Genomic DNA, 22,426 nt, shown 5'->3' with positions numbered 1-22,426 from the left:
AACACCTCGATTTTTCTCATAGCTTTGTTTTCAGGGTTCAACATCTTCACCACCAATTTCACCAGTGTTTTTGTTACTCATATTCTATCATTTTTCTTTTCGTTCACCTCCTATTTGCGTTATTATCTTTGTTGATGTGTTGTTGATTTCATTTGTTTCTTCCTCTTTTTCTTGGTACCAATTGGAATAAAAACATTTTAATTTGTTTTAAATAATTCGAATTTATATATCTATCGGATTGACACCCGTACCTATCTATCGCTTTTACATTACTTCCGCTCATTTTCTTTCTCTTCATTATCCTCTCTCTTTCTTTTTTTCATTTGTATCACATGTCTCTTATTGTCGTATACTCATTTCCCCTAGGGGTTTGATTGTCTTGGCAACAGTTCTCCGCCCCATATATCACCTGCCCCGCCTTATTCGAATATATTTTTGCCAGAATCACATTTTTCATTCATTCAGCTCACTCTCTGCCGCCTTTCCCAGTTCTCCTCTCTTCACAAGACATCGTCGAGTTACACACCTATAATTTTCGACACGAAGCAATAATCTCGATTTTTCGAGCAGAAGTGACTAACAAGCTTGATCACTTCGTGGCTTCTTGACACAAAAAGACAGCTGTAAATTTCGAGTTATCAGTTTTTGGTAGCGCTAGTACATAATCGATAACCAACATTTTCTAAAGCAGAAAGTTACATCTGCCTCTTTCGTTTTCCCCACATCAACCTTTTGCATGCTCGAAAGTAGATTGTATCGCTGTCGTGCACTCTCTCCAATCTCACATTCTTTTGAACTGCTCGTTACGATGTGGTGGTCGACAGACGGTTGTTCTCACATCTGCTCATCTCCCTTCTCCTTTTATCTCATATCTCACAGAATTCGCCTTCTCATCGATTTTAATATTATTTCTTTCTTCACATACCTTACTTTCTTTTGTTCGTTTCGTGTTTCCTTTGCTTTTGTTTTAAACTCAATCCAACTTTTGTTTTACAGCATCGCACTGAATAGTTGAAGAATGTCAAAGATTTTAGGCGAAGGAGATGTTCGAAAGACCGGTAGAGCGTGTGTCATTGTGGAAAAAACACAAGGACGATTAGTTGATTTACCTGATAGTGCACTTCGGTTGAATTATGAAAAGAAGTATTATGAGCCTGAAGTAAGTGGAAAACATTCGAATACCTAAACAATTTACTATTTTCCAGCATGGTGATCATATAATTTTCTCTGCTCAACTTCAAAATGGTAGATATTGTGCGGTGGCTGCTATTCGGCCTTCCGATCTTCTTCAATCATATGGAACTTTATCTTATGTTGATGAAAATTTAAAGTTTGCACATGTTGCAATTAATGGAAAAACTGCCAAAGTGTTTGTTCCTTTTTCAACAAGAACTGTAAACGGAGCATGTTGGTACGGGAACGGTGCAATTGTTGATAAACCATATCACGTCTATATGTTCCGACAAGAAGAGTCCCATGGATGCAAATATGTGGCTTGGGCTATTTTTGATGACAATCGGAAACTAGCCAATTTACCACCTGCTCACTTGGATATTCATCAATCGCCACAAATGAAGAAGTTAGGAGCACCTAATGCGGTTCAACGACAATCGGATCATCAATCTGTAGAATTTGTTAAAAGTCAGTGGGGCGTAATTTATGATGTTTCTGATACTTTTGTGGTATCGGTGACGTCACCCACATGTCAGAACGTCGAGTTTGCTCCATCCCTGTACGAAACATGGATGACACCGGGGCGCTTCATGACGTTTGACGGCCGCAGAGTGTCTGATGTTAAGACATCCAAGTTGATGGGAAGTAATCCAGAGGATATGGGATCGGTAATATAATTAACTTTTCATTTTTCTAATTATCCATCGTTTACAGGTATATCAAATCAGAAAGCTAGGTCCGCTTACAATGAGTATCAGTGCCGTGTTTAACAAAGTATCACATGGGAAAGCTGGTTGGGCATGGAATGATCATGTCGGAAGAATTTACGTTCCATGGAACTGTGGTGACAGATACATTCAAGCATCGAAACCCCTTCCTTTCACTCCAGTTCATTTGGAGATTGCTTACAATGGAAAACATGACGATATCCCATGGGTAGCATGTGGAGCTTCACTTTGCGAAGAGCATGAATTCGATGATGTCTTTGATGAAAACTCACGAATGTTGAGAACTGAAGACAATTGGAAGATTCACTCAATAGTTGATGGACCTGAAAATCCAAGCATCTTCTTACAAAAGAATGATGAGAACGGGCGCAAAAGATGTGCTTTCGCAAAAGTGATTGATCTGAACTCAGGAAATATTCCGGATGCTGGAACACTCGTTCGTATCACTTATTATGCCCAGGAGCGTCACGGAAGACATGCAATGCGATGTGTTCTGGTGACTTCAATGGAAAAAGTTGAACGCTTGCCGAAAACGCATTTAGTTCACAACGGAAGCTTAGTTAAGCATTTTCCACCATCGTATGAGGTAAGTGCATACGTAAAGTGAATGAAGTTATGATACAATTTTTCAGCAACCGACACCGACAAAGAAAGTGGCTCCCGAACCAGCCAAGAGAGTTCAAGCTGCTCCGCCTCCAACAAAGAATTGCTGGAACTTGAAAAATCTCGGAACCCCCAATACTCAGCCATCAGTTCAAGATTTCCCATCCGTAACTGGAGAGGATGAAAAGGAAAATTACCCGGAGGTTATCACTGAAACAGAAGTTCAACAGCCTTCAGCTATGCCACCACCACCGCCGGGACTCGAACCACCACCAGGTCTTCAAGTTCCACCGGGTCTCTCGGTTTCCGCATTATCTTATGCAATGGACTTCCAAAATGAGTATAGATCCATTCTTCCAACTTCTGCTATCTCACGTTCTACAAACGGGATGGGATCATCAGTTTGGAGTGGAACTCCTGCTGAGAGTAAACCTGATGAACCGACATCATTCTTCTCAAACGAAAACATGTTTCACCCTGGATTTGGCCCCCTCAATTCGGCTTTCTCTCCATCTGGTGACGTTTTCTTCAACGAACTTGGAGCAACCATTTCGCAACCATCTACTTCAAGCGTCGCGAATTCAGGAGTTGTCAGTGATTTACGCAATACTCAGTCGGAAGCATCTTCACCTGGTTTGAAGTCAGATGTTAATGAGCCAGTAGAAGAGCAAACAAATTGTTGGTCAAGCTTCGAGCCTCCATCAAACACCAATACATACAGTGGATCTTTTTCGTAAGTTTCAAGCGTTGGGTGGAAAAACACGAATTATTTCGTTTTAGGTTTGGTTTTCCTCACGTAGATCTTCCAATTTATCAAAGAATGATGCCACATTCCAATGAAATCTTGATGACAACACCAGCAGCTGAAAATGGAGTAGAAACAACACCATCAGGCTCTGATACAAACGCCGATCCGTGTTCATGTGGAACAGAGCAACTAATTTGGGATCTGTGGCAAAATCCCCGTTTCATAGCTGCATTTTCCGCCAGTGATCCAGAAACATTCAAACGTATCAATGCGAAACGTCAAACATTTTCCTCGGTTAACCGCCATTAGAAGAATTTTACAGATTCAAGGGATGTCCATTCCCATAATGCTTTTATTCAGTTTCTCGTTTATTCATCTTTACCTAATATTACCCCCTAATTGCCATTTTCCATCTTAAACTTTTCTTTTACGCTTTTCCCCCTGACTCGGCGTGGGCCGCCATTGATTCAAATCATAAAATGCCTCTTTCATAGCTCACACTTCCCCGTTTTCATGACTATCAATTCTCCCCGTTCTCATGACTTCTGACAACTTCTCGAGTCGCCCCTGTGCTTCTCCCCGCTGACGAGATACTCACCTCACCTGTTATATTTCTTACCATCTTGTAACACTTTGTACCCTCTGATTGCATTCTTATTTATCTATCCGTCTTTTTAGACTTTAATAATGGAGCAGTTCAAAATCATCATTTCTTTCTTTCTATTCTCACGACTACATCATCATGATTAGTTTCGATTGCCATGGTCAACTTTTGAAGTTGATTGATTTTAAGTATACTTAATAAACAATTTATATTTGTTGGCATTATTCTATAAATATATAAGAGGGATGAATAGTGAAAGACAATGAGAATGTGAAAAAATTGAGATGACGGACAATGATTATAACCGTAAAAAGAGAGCAAAGAAATAGAGTAAAGATGAGAGAGCGAAGGAAGGGGAGGAATTACAAAAATCAGCATCTCGACAGTAACAATTGATCGTGTCCACTCCCAGAACCTGAAAATATTGATAATCATTATCTTTTCTTTTTATTAAAATGGTGTTAAATGGGGGGACGCAATCAGAGATAGTCTGGAAGTGACAGAACTTTAAACAGTGTTATGTCCTTAGGTGGCGGGAGAAGGGACTTATAAAACCATTTATTACATGGTGGGGATCAACAACTAAGAGTTCTCTACGTCTTATATAGGCAGTTCTTCTTGCCACGTGTGACCTCAGGGTTATACGTTCACTAGGCTAGGCCATTGCTAGTTCACGCCACAACAAACAGTATTCAACTAACCTCTTCCTCTTTGCAATATGTTCTCATTTTGAGATGTGGTTCATAAACACTGCTCGAGATCCTGAAAATGAAACATTTTATGCCTCCTGATTTCTTTTGAACATCAATATCCAAAAACTGCAAATCTAGTGAAAGATAGGATTCTAAGAAAACTTACGTTAAATTCTCGCATCCTTTGCTTACATAATGGTTATTCACAAGAGACTTGACACAAATGTCACCATAACAGACTCCGGTTGCACAGTCATGTGGTTGATTACATTGATGACAACGAAGTTTCATTACTGAACAAAAGGAAGGATCGATTAGTATGAAAGTAAAGGGACGAACCATTGTCAACGTGATAACCAACAGCTTGTCGGCTTCGGCTCGATTCATAGTTTTTGTATGCATCACCAAATGGAATGAATACTAGAATAAGGAGAAGAAGAAGTGAAAAGAGATGGCACGTCGACTGCCTCATCACATTTCAGTCTCTTATCTCACCTGAAATTGTGGAATTTTTGATGTGAAGATGAGAAAAAAGAAGAGGAATAAGAGATAGAATACTTTAGTTTTAGGATTGATCTTTTGCCATTTGATTCAAGTTATCTTATATCTAAAGTTTGGTTTCAGTCGTAGTTTCTTTACGATGCAACATTAAGGAACCTAGGAATTAGAGTAATTCGGATCTCAATGTACTCTATAATTTGGAACTTGATATTAAACTTTATGTGGTTCTAAAATAGTGGAGCCATGTATTTTCAAGAACTCTCATCTCAAGATCAAACAAGGTAAATATAAAGTTCAATAGTTACAGTGAGGCATAAATCAGAATAATCAGTTGACCCTTTAACAGAGATTTCGATTGAATGTAGCATGGCAACATTGGAACAAGGGGAATGTACAAGGAAAGTATCCACAAAATTGATTCAAAATTCCAATAGATGATTTACAAAGCAAAAATAGTATTAACTGTGGAGGCTATGAATGCAGAAACGTCGAGAAATTTTAAAACTTTGTCATTTCGCAGTATGATGATGGAGACCGAGATGTCCAAGTACGAAGTTTCATTGAAAAATCCCATCGTTCACCACAGTTTTTCGGTAAAAGTATGGAATCGCCCCCCACTCCATTATTGCCCCCCATCAGTCGGAATCACCCCCCAATCCATGTTAATTTTTGGATGGGGGCGAATTCCATACGATGAGTTAGTGGGGGGCAATTGTGTACGGCGAACAGTATATTTTGTCCCCCCACCAGTTGAAATGGGGGGCTTTTCCAAACTCTTCGGTATACTTCAATATTCGCCCCCCTAGTCGGTTTACAATCTCCCCCCACCAGATCCGTCTAGATTCCCCCCCCCCCCCCCCCGCCCCCCCCCCTCTTCAACGGGGGCTGATTATAGACTCCAAATTAAAGCAAGCTCCTGGGTGTCCCTGTTTTAAGGTATTCGCTACTTCCAGGGTGCTGAGCAAGCGGGTGCGTGCAGAGCAAGCTTCTGGGGATAATCAACTGGGTGGGGGGCTATTATAGAATCTAGATTCTCACCCCCTCTTCAACGGGGGCTGATTATAGACTCCAAATTAAAGCAAGCTCCTGGGTGTCCCTGTTTTAAGGTATTCGCTACTTCCAGGGTGCTGAGCAAGCGGGTGCGTGCAGAGCAAGCTTCTGGGGATAATCAACTGGGTGGGGGGCTATTATAGAATCTAGATTCTCACCCCCTCTTCAACGGGGGCTGATTATAGACTCCAAATTAAAGCAAGCTCCTGGGTGTCCCTGTTTTAAGGTATTCGCTACTTCCAGGGTGCTGAGCAAGCGGGTGCGTGCAGAGCAAGCTTCTGGGGATAATCAACTGGGTGGGGGGCTATTATAGAATCTAGATTCTCACCCCCTCTTCAACGGGGGCTGATTATAGACTCCAAATTAAAGCAAGCTCCTGGGTGTCCCTGTTTTAAGGTATTCGCTACTTCCAGGGTGCTGAGCAAGCGGGTGCGTGCAGAGCAAGCTTCTGGGGATAATCAACTGGGTGGGGGGCTATTATAGAATCTAGATTCTCACCCCCTCTTCAACGGGGGCTGATTATAGACTCCAAATTAAAGCAAGCTCCTGGGTGTCCCTGTTTTAAGGTATTCGCTACTTCCAGGGTGCTGAGCAAGCGGGTGCGTGCAGAGCAAGCTTCTGGGGATAATCAACTGGGTGGGGGGCTATTATAGAATCTAGATTCTCACCCCCTCTTCAACGGGGGCTGATTATAGACTCCAAATTAAAGCAAGCTCCTGGGTGTCCCTGTTTTAAGGTATTCGCTACTTCCAGGGTGCTGAGCAAGCGGGTGCGTGCAGAGCAAGCTTCTGGGGATAATCAACTGGGTGGGGGGCTATTATAGAATCTAGATTCTCACCCCCTCTTCAACGGGGGCTGATTATAGACTCCTGATTGACCCCCCCCCCCTCCCCCCCCCCCCCCCCCGCCCCATGTGCTCTCACGGTTTGACGCGTTTGTACATAATTGCCATTCAGTTTCCATATCTATCATTTATCCTTTCCACATTGAGTTCTATTCCTTGATAACGATTGATGTAAGCATTTTTGTCAGGAAATTCCGGGACTCTCTCTCCCGAACCACAAACTCCGCAATGTAACCTGGCAAATTATCATCTGTTGTTCCGTGACCACGTTTCAGAGGTTCTTTAAGTCGCGCCCAGGCGGCTTCCACAGAATTCGTATTTACTGATAGACCATCGTCGGCTGTTCTAAAATGGATCAATTGCTTTGGTAATAAAGAGATACCGTTACCTAGCAAATTCAGTTCCATGATTCAAGTTTTCATGACGACTATAATATTGACTAAGCTTATTGTACGATCCCCACTTGTCCGTAACCAGAATAGATCCAGCATGAACGTTCTTTCTGATGATTGGCACCATCGTTTTTGCTGTTCGGTTCGGTACTATAGTTGCGAAAACATTCCTGGTTCCACGTTCCAATCCCCCCAAAATCCAAACTGTCGGCGCCTTCTGAATTCCTCTCCCATATTTCCTCGAATGCACCGCAGTTTCATCCAACTCAACAACTTTTCCGTCTCCTCCGATCATACCGTAATTATCAGCAATTCCCACACAAATCTCACGGATCATTGAACTCCAGTCGACTATTGTGCTATGGGACAAATGAAGCTCCCGCTCTAGTTGGATTCCAGAGAGTTTAGACGAGAAACCAACAAAAATGCGGAGCGCAGTCTTGAAGTCCAAATTAGAATGACGGAACCAGGACTCGGCTTTCACGGATTTCGAACTACAATCTTTTTTGTTCGACGTTCGGCATCTCCACTAAAACACGGAAACAATTCTATCGAGAGATACTTATCAGTCCTAAACTCTACCTCCAACCCGTCTCCGCGGCTACGAAGCTTCATCGAGGCTCCACACTTGTCACACATGCGATCTTTCTTGAGTAATCCACTTTCCATCAAATCGTATATTAGGTCTTTTTCTGTCGGATAGATCGCGTCGATTTGACTAATCGATACAATAGAACCGATCTTGGAAAGAGCCATTTTCAACAGAGAGTCGATCCGACGTCCGTTCCTTCTTGGATTTTATAAGAGAAATAACTTTTCTCGGATCGAGCAAAGACAAAGTAAAGTAGAACAAGGGATAAGTTCACGTTGTCATAAAACTTTTTTTGATTTTGTGCTTTTATGCTAATATGAAAAAGGGAAATGAGAAAAGGGGGGGGGCAATTTCCTACTCTTCCAGTGGGGGGAAATTCCCGACATCGATGGGGGGAGAAAATATACTGTTACCCAGTTTTTCTGTAACCAATGCAATTACAAAATTTCAGAAACCACCGCAGAAACTCAGTCCATACGAAATTTCTAGGTTTTCACTAGAACAGAAACAAAAAATGCTTTTAGTTCTCTAGATAATACTAAATTTGGTTGAAAAACCCCTGAAATACGGAAGAAAGAAGCACCTCGTGATTTCACTTAAAACCAAGAAGATAAAGTGGAAGAAATAGATCTTCAAAAAGTTGAAAAGGTGGAGAGAAGTCCATTATGACGGATGAGAATGTAGAGAGAATCTAATGAAATATTTTGACATGTCAAAAAAAAGCGACAACTGTCATGATGACAATTGGAACAAAAGAAAGAAGAAAGAGGTCTCTTAATAACTGAACGAGAGCAGGAATAGAAGAAATATTTATCCGTTGTGGTCCTTTTCTTCGCTTCTAAAAAAGTCTCAGTCAGTCAGCCATCTCCGGGGACGCTGGCAGGCCGCCATCAATTATCTGTTGTTTCTGGAACAAAAAAGAAACAAACGAGATTCGGAGAAAAAACGTGGGGACCCAGGAACCCATCAAAAGGTCTCTCTTATGACTATCGTAGGAGTGAGTAACAAAAATTGATGAAATCCGAGATAAACGCGGAAGGAGGAGATGGCAGCCGACATCGGGAGGATATGAAGAAGAAAAAAGAGGAGAAGAACCAAAAACGGACGGACTCTCATATTGCTCAAGCTCCACGAGTAAATATTGTTTTATATAGGAGACATAGCACTCTTTTCGAAATGAAATAATATTGAAAAACTGGCAGAAAACCTCAAAATTTATTCATTATTAAGATGAAAATGAGGCCCCGAAGGAAGAAAATAAGGATGGATAAGACGAAGAAAAAGGTGAGAAATTAAGCAAACATGACTAGGAATAAAAGAGGAAAGACACCTGTCAAACTGTTATGAATTATATATGCGGAGAGAGAGTATATCAGTAGTTGATATGCAAATTTGGATAAGATTTGACATTCAGAAGGTGAGAGATATTAGAAGAGAGCACTTGATAAGATGTCTAATAAGCTGATATAAATCGGCTTTATTCGTTTGCACAAAAATCTCTGTTTCTTTCTATAAATGTAGATTGAAAACTAATAGAAACGAAGCTTTTTGTTTTATCAAGTTTCGGAGAATCACTAGTCTAAACAGATAGTTTTGGAAACAATGTGAGACTGCCCTTTTCCAGAAAAAAGAGAAAAAACACGAGAAAACGTGTCTATTACAAAAGTGAGAAATGGAAAAATAGAAATAAAGTTGAGTCAAGAAGGAAGAAAACGAGGGAATTGGCGTGATTAGAATGAGATACATTCTTGAAAACGATTGATTAGCTTCGTTATGATTGAGGGACTGTCAAGTGCTTTAACATGTAAAAAGAGTGGTCAAAAGGAGTGTTTAATTGCTGACTGAGATGTACAAACAGATGAAGTTGTCTCTCAAAAGCATCTTCTTCTTCTTCTTCTTCTTGAAGTTGTTTCATAAGTTAACAACTCCCTTGAGAGTAGGTCAACTCGTCCAAACTCCTCGACACTTTTGATGTCATCCCGCAGTCCTTCCGTCAGATTGACTGCTTATTCCGTGCTGGAAACTGCTTGGTGCCATTGGAGAGAAGGCGGGATCGGACAGGTGAAACATGGCATGTGACTTCAGGAGGCCGTTTCGTTTCCGGTACGAATTATCAAATGAAGCGGAATTTCTTTTCCGGTGCAGGGTGGTAAGGAGAAATGAAGAAAGCTTCAAAGTGCACAGGAAGATTAGTAGTTTTGATTTCAAGATGGAAATGAAAAGAGAAAAAGAGAAAAGATGGTTTGAAGGAAAAGACAAAAAAACTCGGAGAAGATGGACAAGAACCGCATGGGAATTGAGGAACAAACGATGCCGCAGAGAGGAACAACACTATCATTTAGAACACAGACAAATGGAATATCTTCTTATTTAGAGTGATGAGGCACGTGGCGTATGCTGTAGGTCAGAATATATAGTGAAAAGTGTTATCCAACACCATTTTCAGTCCAATTTATCAGTTGGTCCAGAGCATATTGTTCTTAGAAAACCAAAAAGAGTTTTCTGTAGGTTCACTGGCCAAAAAGGATGTTCAGTTTACAGAGAAACCGAATGAAATTCAAGTACGTATTCAACTGTTTCTGGAGAAACTGCTGAAACGAATACAATTTTCCAGATACTCCTGGAAATACAAGCTTCTTAATTGCACCTAAGTTAGGAAGTCGTCTGAATGAAAAATGGAGAAACTCAGTTTGTTTCATAAATATAAAAATGGTAAAATACACTTCTAGAAGTTCGATCTCTGCTGTTAGTTTTGTCAAGAAACAATGAGTAACGATTATTTTAAAACATTGAAATAAAGTGACGTTTCTCAGTAGTCTGCCCTCTTCTAATCGTCCGAAACCTTATTCTCTTCTCATTTTATTTTCAAAAAACATCTGCACAAAGTCCGAAAGCCATACTCTTGCAACAACTCCGTCTTCCAACATTTATTTCGTAGATAACGTCGAGAGTGTCAATTTCTGGTTGACGCGATTATCTTTGATTGATCTCATAAATTGAATAAGCATCACCGTCATATTCAGTTTTGATAAGAGATTTCTTTCCATAACAGTGTCAAACCGAAAATACCAAAGAAAAGTTTCATTTTCTCTCTAAAATAATCCGTTTCCATTGCCCCTGCACGTACGAAAAAACGTCATAATCGTTCACTGTCACCTCTTCTTTTTTCCATTTTTATTCTTCTTTTGTTCATGTTTCTTTTGATGGATAACGATGAATAAGGTTTCCTTTTTTGCAAAAGTCGTCGGCGTTTTCCGAAAGAAAAGGAAAGTGATAAATGAAAAGAAAAAATGAAGAATTGAGAGAAAACAAAAGTTGAAAATGTGCAGGATGGAGGTGATAAAATGATGGAAAGGAGGGCAGAAAAGAGATAAAACAAAGATAAATTGACACTTATTGTGGCTTTTAGTTTCAGAAAAAACAAGAAGAGGAAGAAGAGAAAAATGGGGAAAGAGGAGGAGAGACAACATTAAAAGTGGCTCACGACTTGCACACGATGCACTCTTTGATTCAATCTAATCCGATTTTAGAGTGAGCTTCGATCCGTAATTATTTGAGACAGGAGTTCAGAAGGAAATTCTATTTTATTCAAACTCATTCATTAAGTTGTCGAGACAAACTGACTCACTTACACTTGAAACGAAAAGGTCTGAGTGTTGGGAAGGTATTGAACGATTTTTACAATAAATAAGAAAGCATCACTAAAAAAATATATAAAAATTGGATTTTTTTGAAAAAGTCTAGTTTTCAACTGAAAATCCAGAGCATGTTATAGATTTGGTATTTGTTTAGGCCACTTGAATGAATCCTTTTTAACATCGAACTTTGGAATTTGGCTCTATTTGAAAAAAAACATTTGTGTCTAATACTGTATTCTTGAGAGTCCCAATAGTTTCCCAGTTTTCCAGAAACGTTCCATTTACTTAACTGCATGTAACCTTATTTCTGAACTATATTCAAATGGAGCTAAATATATCCAGACCGATACTTTTCAGCTCCATCCTTCCCTGTATCATGTTTGAAATCATAAACAATGACGTCGCACTTTCTCAATTGTTTCGACAAAAGAACAAGTGTATTGAGTGGAAGTGTATGATAAGCGTAAGGATATCTCAAATCGGTCATAAATCAAGACGTCCGGCGCCATTATGGCGGCGTTATTCAGCAATTGGAGAGTCGTTGTCCGGTGTGAAAAAGTGATGAGAGGAGAGTCTATCTTCTGGATTTGTTGATTTAGGCCAGCCCGTATTGTCTGACACCTTGATATATTGCCGTCGATTTCGTTTTTTCACCTGGATATATGGTATCCGATTTAGTGTTTTCTTCTTTTGGGATTGGTCAATTGTCTACGTACATTTCTTATCAAATTCGGTTTGAAATTATAGTGTAGTCCTCTTAAAAATGAAATTGGAGACAAAGAAAAACCGGACAATTGGAATTTCCTCAGTTTATGATTGTTGCGTAAGCTGAAGCCTTTTTTAATGATATGATAAAAGACTGTTACGTCATCAAATTGAAATTTTACAAGCTGATAAAATGGATTCAGGATGCATCTGATCAGTCCATTCCATCTGAATCTAATTAATCAGCTGATCGAAAACAAGACCTTAATTAGATGTACTTTTGTATCAGAAAGCCCTCTTTTTTAATGAAGAATTAAATGAAATCGGTCTTCTTTTGTTGGATATTTGCAACAGTGTTAGTTCAATGTGATTTATTTCGGCGCGATTCACTTCGACACTTTCCAGAAAACATGTGATGCCGATTGTTATCGTCAGATCGGAAAAAGAATAAGAAGCGGTTCAAGAACAGGTGAACCGAATGGAAAATAATAGACAAACAAGTGACTGATGAAATCGGAAAAGAAAAAAGAGAAATTGATATTTTGGGAAGAGATCTGATCTGAAGAGCATTTTCAGACTGCTTGTTTGGAAAGTTTAAAAACTAATTAATAAGAATTATAGAGGGATGGAGGTCTAGTTCTGGAAGTATGAACAGGTCCAGAAGAGGCCCGTTTTCAGTTTGAAAATAATATATTGTGTCAAGGAGATGTGTCACGAACACGATAGCTCAGAGCTGACATCAGGAAAATTGACATCATACTGTGCATCCGTCTGGGTAACGAACGTTCAATTCATCGGTTCTTCAATCAGTTCTTGGAGTTCATTTCCTCTCAGTTGTCGCTAAGTCGTTAAACTATCAAACTATCTTGAAAGTTTCGTTTTAATGAATTACATACTACAAATAATAATCAGCTATCAGGTATTTCTTGAAGAAATGAAACTAGACTAAGGAGATAAATTGGATGAACGATTCCAAGTCAATATCTCTTAAGATGTTTCGAGTCAACCCACTCTATTTCTAACCTATTAATTCAGAGATCAAATCGTCTAAAGTCTCAAACACCTACTTTTTCCCTCAACTCATCGTGCCTTCTTCCCGTTCCATGTCATGTGGTCGTCTTCCTAATCATTTAAATGGGTCTTTTTTCAATTTCTTCCGAATAAAAATTCCACGCATCATTGCAACATTTTCGTCATAACCTCGTTAGCCCTAATCGGTAGAAAATGTGTCCTTCACCAGGAAGCGAACCCGCTTCTCGTGTCCTCCTGAACGAAAAAAAACTCGAATACTGTTTGCCATCGGATGGTTGTTGTTTCAAATAGTTTTAACTATAAGCTACGCCCATCCGGACGTACGGAGACGTACGCACGGAGGGAATGGACAGAAAGAGAATGAATGGGTGGGCGGCGGACGACAAAAAACTGCCTAACACAGCTTTTCGGTTTTTCTACCCTATATATTGGTGGAAGGTGGGGATATACGATTAGCGGCAATCACAACGATATCCTATATCCATGTCTTCTTTTTGTTTCTGTTCTCTCTTTTTTTGGCATTCATCCAAGTTCTTTCAGATGACCCTAACTACGGCGACGTCCGGCGCCATTGTATTATCTGGAGCCACTTTGTTGGTTTCCCTTTTTGCCGCTGCATCGCTTTACAGTCAAGTTTCGAATATCTGGAATGAGCTGGATGCTGAAATCGCCAACTTCAGAGTTAGTTACTTTTCAATTCAAAGCTTTTCCTAATCCATTCCATATTCAGAGTCTCACTGAAGACATGTGGGTTGATATGGTTAAACTTGGAGCTGGAACCGCTTCTAACAGAGTGAGACGTCAACAATATGGAGGATATGGAGCCAGTGGAGTCCAACCACCAGCCCCAACTCCAAATCCATACGGAGGATACGGAGCCAGTCAACCAGCTCCACCAGAGAAATTCCCAGATGGTATTCCAAATGGAGGAAACCAACCAAAGTTCCCAGGAGGTGGATTCCCGGATGGACCATTCCCAAATGGAGGAGGACCACGTGGAGGAAATCAGTGTCAATGCACCGTTGAGAACTCTTGCCCACCAGGACCAGCTGGACCAGAAGGAGAAGAAGGACCAGATGGACAAGATGGACAAGACGGAGTTCCAGGATTCGATGGAAAAGATGCTGAGGATATCCAGAATACTCCACCAACTGGATGTTTCACTTGCCCACAAGGACCACTTGGACCACAAGGACCTTCAGGAGCACCTGGACTCAGAGGAATGCGTGGAGCTCGTGGACAACCAGGACGTCCAGGAAGAGATGGAAACCCAGGAATGCCAGGAGATTGTGGACCACCAGGAGCTCCAGGACTCGATGGAAAGCCAGGATCTCCAGGAGGAAAGGGAGATGATGGAGAGAGACCACTTGGAAGACAAGGACCACGTGGACCACCAGGAGAGGCTGGACCAGAAGGACCACAAGGACCAACTGGAAGAGATGCTTATCCAGGACAAGCTGGACCACAAGGAGAGCCAGGAATTCAAGGATATGGAGGAGCTGCTGGACAGGATGGGTAAGGATTATAAAACGAAGAAAGGATTTAACAAAAAACTTAAAATATTTCAGACCAGAAGGACCACCAGGATCTCCAGGACTTCCAGGAAAGGACGCAGAATACTGCAAGTGTCCAGGAAGAGAAGGAGACGCCGGAAGAACTGCCAGACGTCATCGCAAATTCCAATTGTAAATCATAGATTCATGACATGTTTCATACGAATAAATCTTACTTCACACATACTTTTTCTTTTGATTTTATAGGGGAATAACCTGATTTCAGAAAGCTTTGACAAATATGTGTAATTCGAAAACTAAACCAAAAACTAAAAACTGGACCAGACAAAAAGTCTTGAGACTGAAAAGAATATCTAATAAGGAATTGGAGAAGAACAAGTAGTAAAAAAGGAAAAAAGGAAAAGGAAAAAGGGCAAAATCGGAGAACACTATCAATCTGCATTAGGTCTAGATTTATATTTTTCTGAGAGGGGGAACCTATTTGTATAAGAGAAAAAGGTGAGAGGGAAAAAACACTTCATGAATATATTTAGACCACAAAAAACGGAGAAAATAATGGAGAAATTGAAAAGTGAGATGATGGAAAAAGGAAAGAGAAAAGGTGAACAAAATGGAAAACTTTTTATTTTCTTACGGAACACAAACTGTTCGAATTTAGAATTCAAATTGAGAACTGAAAGTATTTTGGTCTCTGAAAAGAGTCGAAATGACCGAATGTGGGTTTGTTGGAGTTTTCAGGAAATTGAAATTCCAACGACGTTCAGAAAAAAGTAGTGGAACGTTTTCTTGCAAGTTTACTGGAGTTTTTTATGAGTCTTGAGAGGCGGATGTTTATGGCAATAAGGTATTTTAATACTTGTAAGGAGTTGTTTCGAAAGGAAACAAGGATCTCTTACCTATCCATTAGTTCTTATCAGCAAAACAAATAGAAGCATTTATGTTTTCATGAAATGAAAGTTTCGGACTCTATTGTGATCATTATTTTAAGGGAACTAAGCCTAGAGTGTTTACATAGATTCACGATTAGTGTGAATGCTCTCACCTACCTGCATATCATTCTTCAGTAAAAGCTCTACATCTCAGAAACAAAAAGACTGAAAATTCCAAAAAGTGGGATTCCATTTTTTGTCTTGAATCAAAACTCTTTAAAAAGATGCTATAAACTCCGGAAAAAGCAGTCGAATTGTGTCTAGTAACACCTCCTAAAGCTAGACTGGAACATCTTTTTGCGTACTATGGTGTTCCAGAAAAAAGAAAACATCTGGTTTTTCGAAGCAAAAATAACTTATGTCGTCGTGTTGCCCTCGGGAATCGGAAAGCGAAATGTTGTGTTTGTTGTTGTTATCGAAAAGGGGGGAACAAGAAGATGAATAAGAAGAAAAAAGAAGAGAAGATGGAACACTAACACGTACGTACATGAGCTCTTCTTTTCCGCCGTTTCTGCTCGTTTGCATACGAATTTCTTTGGTACCTCCACCTCCTCCTCCTCCTGAAACCCCGTTTCGGAGCACAAAACCTGCTCTCATAAAATTGAGAGAAATCGAGAGTGGAAGAAAAATAAAAGAAAAGAAGGGACTATAAAAGCTATAAAGTGCAAAACGAGTAAAAAGTGTATTGAGAAGAAAAGAAGAAATCAGAAGGCAAGTTCACTCGACCGTGTCTGATTTCTTTTATTCTTTTTCGTCAAGATTTGTGAGTTGGATTCTCGAGAAAAAGAACAGAAAAAGAACCGAAACAAGTCTAATTGACACTGAGAAGGAAGAAAAAAGGAAATAGAAAGAAATAGAGAAAAGTCAATTTTTCATTTTTTGTGACTCCTGGAAAAAGAGTCGCAGAGATCCGAGGAAAATCGAATAATAATGCAATTTCATCTCTGCCCATTTGCTCTCCATGTGTATGTATTTGTTTGTTGATGAATGAGTGAATAAAGAAACAAAAAATGAGCTAGAAGGACCTACCAAAAGTAAAAGGATCCAATTAGAATGCCCTCGAGATGTGATCGAAAAAAGACAAATTGGAGGGCGGAGTCCAAAAAAGAAACCCAAAATTCGAAGTGGGTTGAGGAAGAAAACAAAGAAAATGGTGTTCCAATAAATATTAATTTTACGAGCAGTTTGTTTCTTCGAATATTTGTTTTTGGCGCCAAGTAGGCATGAAGCCAAAGTGTCAATTATCATTTGCACCTGCTCGTTTTCTTGTTTTTCGAGAGAAAATGGTTTATTATTATTATTACGAAAAATAATATTAGTATCGGTTTGGCAGTGAATACCAAAAATAAACAAAACGAGTATTTAGCATCTTTCAGATTTCGACGACTTTCTCTTGATTCCGAGAGCACGGTTGGCTTCATCGATTCTGAGGTTTTGAAGGGAACGACGCTTACGTCCTCCTCCTCCGCATCCACAGCATCCGCATCCACATCCACATCCACATCCACAGCAACATGGACGACAGCAAGTACAACATCTGGTACAGCAGCAAGTTCTACAACAGGTACAGCAACGACGGCAGCAGCAACAACATCTGACAACGGAGAATTAGAAACATTTTCAGAAGACGAAAAGGCTAGAACTTTCTGCGACTTTAGGCTCTGTGTGTTACCTTGGTCTACAACAACAGCATCCACATCCACATCCACAACATCCACATCCTCCACCTTGTCTTTTAACTCTTGACATTGAATTCTGAAGAGTATCAATTGCAGTTGTAGGTGTTGACACATCTGTTCCAACTGTTGCCAATTCGGTGGAAGACACAGGAAGAACAGCAGATTGGACCTTTAAATTAATATTTTGAAAGTTTAAAACATCTTACAATTCTTACTTGAGAAACAGCAACAATCGTTGCGATGGCAACAAGAACCGCGATAGTTGAAGACGTAGTCATAATTGAGGATTAGATGAAGAAATGAGTAAGATTTGATGTCCAACCCAACTAGCCGATTCTCTTTTATACGGTTTCCAATGCCATTCCGGAAACCAAGTGAGTTGATCCAACATATTGCGTAATCACCGTGCGGTAAACTGTCAAAATGTCTCGATCAATTCAAACATGTTTCATGTTGCACCAACTTTTCCGAGAAGTTGTTTGATCCGCTGAGTTTCGATTTCGATTAGAGTTTAGGTCTTTTAATGAAGATAATGAAGATATCACTTCTGTGCTCACTTTCTACAGTAATACATAGTAGAGGACAGGTCTACTAACTGGATTTTCCTTTAATTTATAGATAATAACTAGTTTTGACAGTATATCATTAGTAACTGGTTAATCGGTGATCTCAATTTTTGTAGGATATTGACAACATGCCTGATCATACTGTCACTTGACGGGCCGGCCCGGCCCGGCCCGGGTGGAAACTTTAAAAAAACTGTTGTACACCAAAAAAATTTTCAAGTGCTTTTTATCACTAAATTCACTGTAAAACTAATCAAATTTTTGCACAAAACGCCCCGAAAACCACTTTTTCAAAAATTACTGCTGAAAAAAACATGTTTTTCGGAAAAAAAAGTAGCTTCACCCGGGCCGACCGGGCCTGGCCGAGCCGGGCCGGTGAAAATTTTAAAATCGGCCCGGCCCGTCACATCCAAATAAGTACGCTTTCAAATTATCACAATCTGACAATCAGTGAATGTATGGCATCTCGAAGTTAGTTAGTTCCAAAAGGAAACTTTAACAGCAAGTAACTACTGTAGCAACACTGAAACTTTTCCTACCATACCCCATACTTCCCTATTCTTTTCATAGATCCTTCTTCATTTTTTGAGTGTTGCTCAACAAGAGAAATCACAAAATAGTTAGATGATCAAATCACTCCAAAATCACTCTTGTTTCTGTGCAAAAAGCTGTGTTTTCATTCACCAACTACTTGTGTCTTCGCACCTTTACTCGATTATTTCCGTCAAGTGCTCATCTATTTTTACTTTCTTTCCGCCGACGCTCACAGTTACGGTATTTTTCTTTTTCTTTTTTGCAGATGGCTACTCAAGAGAGGTCACACTTTGTGAGAGAAACGGATATAATAACACAAGACACTGTAAGAAGACATAACTTGGGAAATCTAAGAAAACCTGTGAACTTCAGAGAAGTCGACTTGATAAGAAGCTCTCAGACAATGATGTTTGCATATCTTGTTGACATTTGGTCATTTCGGAATAATCAAGTCTTTTGATCAGTAGCCGGTTTTGTAAACAAAAAGAGAAGAAATTATAGAGCTGGGTCATCGAACATCGCTTATCATAAGGAATTACTGTCGGTTTGATAACTGACATTGATCATTGATGAGGTGTATTACGATAGAATAAGAAAAAGATGAAAACATACGTAAACATAAATAAGGATGTCTTGTTTTTATATAGTATTGCAGGAATGATTGTGATGTAAAATAAAATAAAAGAATGTTGGAGAAACTGTACTACAACTTTCTTTAAATGTTTACCCTTTTAGTTTGGAAAAAGCATGCAAAATATCTAAATAAAAGTTGTGTTCTATGAACAGTAAGACCATTTCTGAATGCAAACCCTTGGTTTCTGAACTTCTTGAATGTAGTCGAGGTTAGTAGCATATCTCTTAATTCAAGAAAGTTCATTCGTATCATCAGTGATAGCATCGGATAATATCACAGTCCATGTATTGTATTTTGAAGAATCTGCGACCACGAATAATTTCTGAGAAATTGGAAATTGAAAGAGAAGAGTGTCAAATCGACACTGACCGGTAATTCTCCAAAGAATTCTGGAATTTCGAAAACCTTCTCTGTAAAGAGAAAGTACCGTAATAGACATCTTTTGCCTAAAGTGTGTCATCAATGAAAGATAGAATCGGACATCACACAGTTCTCCATTACCAATTAATTACATCACAATTACGGGTACAATTGTTTCCAAAATAACCCCATTCCGATTGTTGGAAATATTCTCAAATACTGATTTGTATTGTCTTTTAACAATAGTTTCTTTCCTGCATTGCAACATTCAAAACATGTTTTTTGTTTTATTTTCTGCAATTCGGTCATTTGTACTCAATAATCAGATGAACTGATTACCAAATACGAAAACTGGATTGGTGATATTGAGAAAAGATAATACAGATGAGAAGAAGAAGAAAAAGATCATGAGTTCAGCAACATTTCTTCTTTTTCCCTTTTTATTTCATTTCCGTTGATAGATTCTAGTGTTCTTCTAGAAGAGACGTTGTTGATATGTCAACTTTTGATCAACAGTTTCGCGGTTGTGATCTCATGAAAATAGTTATAAAAGTTCAAGGATGTACATGTTTCACACAAAAAATAAGTGTTATCAATTGAGAATCTGATGGGAATGTATGACTGGAAAAACAAAAAATTCAAGAAAAGAAAAGAATTGGAAGACAGATTTTGGTTACTGTAGTGTGAGGAAGAGTGTTCGAGAGGATTTGGTTTCTTTGCAAAATGCTGTGGCTACAAAAGCGAGACTATAGACTTTTAGTAATTCAATAGTACTTCGAAGCCACAGGTGATCCGTAGAACCATGGCGCATTCTAAAATATAATCCCTTCATTAAAATCTTTGAAAAATGATACTTTTCAGGCGCACCCGGTGGATCTATGATGTACGGTATCAATGGACCTAGAAGACCCTGAGGACTTCCTATATAGCTTCCAAAACCAAAATTATTTCCAGAACATCCATTTCCCAGTTCACACGCGTTTCCCCACCCAAAACGTTCGTTTCTTTTCAAACACATTCCTGTTTCATTTTTTCTCCTTTTTGTTTTTTCCCTTTTTGCAACAAAAACAGTGTCCTGAGCAAACTTGGCAGCTTCCGCTGACGTCCGAGAGATGTGTCAATTGTTCTTTGTGCTTTTTAAATGTTCCTTTTGTAAGAGATATTTTAAAGGGAAGTAGGAAACAGATAGAATGAGTTTACGATCTATTAACCAATGTCATTTGAAAACCAAAACCAGTTATGCGTTTTGTTGAAACTGATTCCTTTTCCCTTCTCGCCGTACATATATTTCTTCCTCGGGAAGAAGAAAAAGAGACAACACAAACTGTCCTTTCAAAATGTTTTTATGAATCTCTTATCAAAAAAGAGCAAAGGTTGTTATAATGTTGTTGATCGAAAAGCAAATGGAACGACATCTGAAATGGAAAAGTCTAGAAAACATTCTTCTTTTCCTTTTCCTTTGCAGGCATCCCCTGTACCGGTTAGTATATTTCTTCTTTTCTTCTTTTTCAAAAAACAAAACGATGTCCATGACATCAATCATGACAGATGATATAATCAAAGTTTATGTTGAAAGTCACGTAACCGGGAAACCCCTTTCCACCGTCACCATTCGATTAAATTTTCGCAGAAAGTTTGTTATCAACGAATTCTTATCAAATTGGCTCGTGAGGGAAACCCCCGGTTAATCGGAGATGACTGCAGCGTTTTTCAACGAAATTCATCTTGATTGAGATCAAATGAACACTGATGAGTTCACCCCTCGAAAAGAAAAAGGTTTAGGAAAGAAAGATCAGGGTTCTGACGAGACGGAGGCGGCGGGTGATGTAATAAAAAACAATGAGAGAAGAATTCTGATGAAAGCGAGAAAGTTCTGGTATGTTCCTGTCCAAACTTTGAGGAGCAGGAAGTGAAATTCAGCTACAAAGAATAGAAAACGGTCAAGGAGACAGAAGAAATATTTTACAGTTCGATCAAACTAGACTGAAATTTCCAAACATGTAAGATGAAAAGAAGAACAGGAACACGTTTCTGGACACTTAACATTTCATATATGTTTTCTGTAGTTTGCATGCAGTACACTTGTGAAAAGTAGTACTTTATTCATCTGGTGAACTCCTAGGAGGATCCTTTTTGGGGTCCAAACTCCAAACCTTCCTTTTTGAAATTTCCCCCATTGCAATGATTGTGATTCCTGAACTTTATACCCTCTTTTCTTTTGTTGGTTCCACATTTTTTTCCATAGAATGCCAGTTTTCAAATGATCAAAAATTGCGTTCAGTCGTTTCTCTTCACCCAGTTTATCAGTTACTTTTCTTCTATACCAAACACTGATTCAACCAACCAAACGTCTGCCTCATTATGCCCTCAAACGATGAATATTGCGGGGTTGGAAACGACCTGAACCTATGTCATGAAGTCACCTTTCTCGTCTCAATTGTCATTCAGAACACACACTCCAGCATAGAGAAAACCACGCCATAAAGTGACAGACTTCAAAGAAAAAGCGACTCATTTCAATTCCATCACTTTTTTCGTGTAGACTCCTGGCGTCACGTGTGTGCTAGGGGTCGCCGTGTGCCCGGTGCACACAAATGTTTATGAAACAGATAGGAGAAGCTTCTGCCTTTTTTCTTCGAGAAATTGCAAACAAATGATCAAAAGAGCGATTGTAAATCTCACCGAACAACAACACTGATAGAGTTTTTTTTTCCAGTAAGAATCGGTCAACGATCATTGATATCCATCCTCTTCTTCTTATCACGCCATCATCTTCTTCGTCTGTTCGTCCACCCCCTGTCGATCGTCTTTTCGAGGACAGGAAACCCCCTTTCCCCTATCTGACGACAAAACCATTCAGTCATCTCCACGTGGGGTGATATCACGTGGTTTTTCAGGAAACGACAGT

At 39.4% G+C, this 22,426-nt stretch overlaps 4 protein-coding genes across 4 annotated transcripts; 2 read left to right on the top strand and 2 right to left on the bottom strand.

The window, feature by feature from the left end:
- Positions 1-1,018: 1,018 nt before the first annotated feature.
- GCK72_005587 (uncharacterized protein) lies at positions 1,019-3,561 on the top strand (the record flags this gene model as incomplete). Its single annotated transcript, XM_053725249.1, has 5 exons — positions 1,019-1,159; positions 1,206-1,841; positions 1,888-2,487; positions 2,534-3,237; positions 3,285-3,561. 5 exons carry the CDS (start codon positions 1,019-1,021, stop codon positions 3,559-3,561), a joined length of 2,358 nt encoding a protein of 785 aa, XP_053589443.1.
- Positions 2,054-5,020, bottom strand: GCK72_005586 (uncharacterized protein; the record flags this gene model as incomplete). Its single annotated transcript, XM_053725248.1, has 4 exons — positions 2,054-2,224; positions 4,558-4,618; positions 4,715-4,841; positions 4,888-5,020. The coding sequence occupies 4 exons, from the start codon at positions 5,018-5,020 to the stop codon at positions 2,054-2,056; spliced, it is 492 nt and encodes a 163-aa protein (XP_053589442.1).
- Positions 5,021-7,092: 2,072 nt separating this feature from the next.
- GCK72_005585 (uncharacterized protein) lies at positions 7,093-8,091 on the bottom strand (the record flags this gene model as incomplete). Its single annotated transcript, XM_053725247.1, has 3 exons — positions 7,093-7,288; positions 7,332-7,864; positions 7,918-8,091. 3 exons carry the CDS (start codon positions 8,089-8,091, stop codon positions 7,093-7,095), a joined length of 903 nt encoding a protein of 300 aa, XP_053589441.1.
- Positions 8,092-13,842: 5,751 nt separating this feature from the next.
- GCK72_005584 (uncharacterized protein) lies at positions 13,843-14,991 on the top strand (the record flags this gene model as incomplete). The annotated part of the gene is made up of 3 exons (XM_003116855.2): positions 13,843-13,983; positions 14,033-14,817; positions 14,871-14,991. The coding sequence occupies 3 exons, from the start codon at positions 13,843-13,845 to the stop codon at positions 14,989-14,991; spliced, it is 1,047 nt and encodes a 348-aa protein (XP_003116903.2).
- Between the last annotated feature and the right edge of the window lie 7,435 nt (positions 14,992-22,426).

This window comes from Caenorhabditis remanei, chromosome II (genome assembly GCF_010183535.1).
Source record: "Caenorhabditis remanei strain PX506 chromosome II, whole genome shotgun sequence".
Lineage (NCBI taxonomy): Eukaryota > Metazoa > Nematoda > Chromadorea > Rhabditida > Rhabditidae > Caenorhabditis > Caenorhabditis remanei.
The sequence above is the reverse complement of the archived record's forward strand: the minus strand, read 5'-3'. Positions and strand labels throughout refer to the sequence as shown.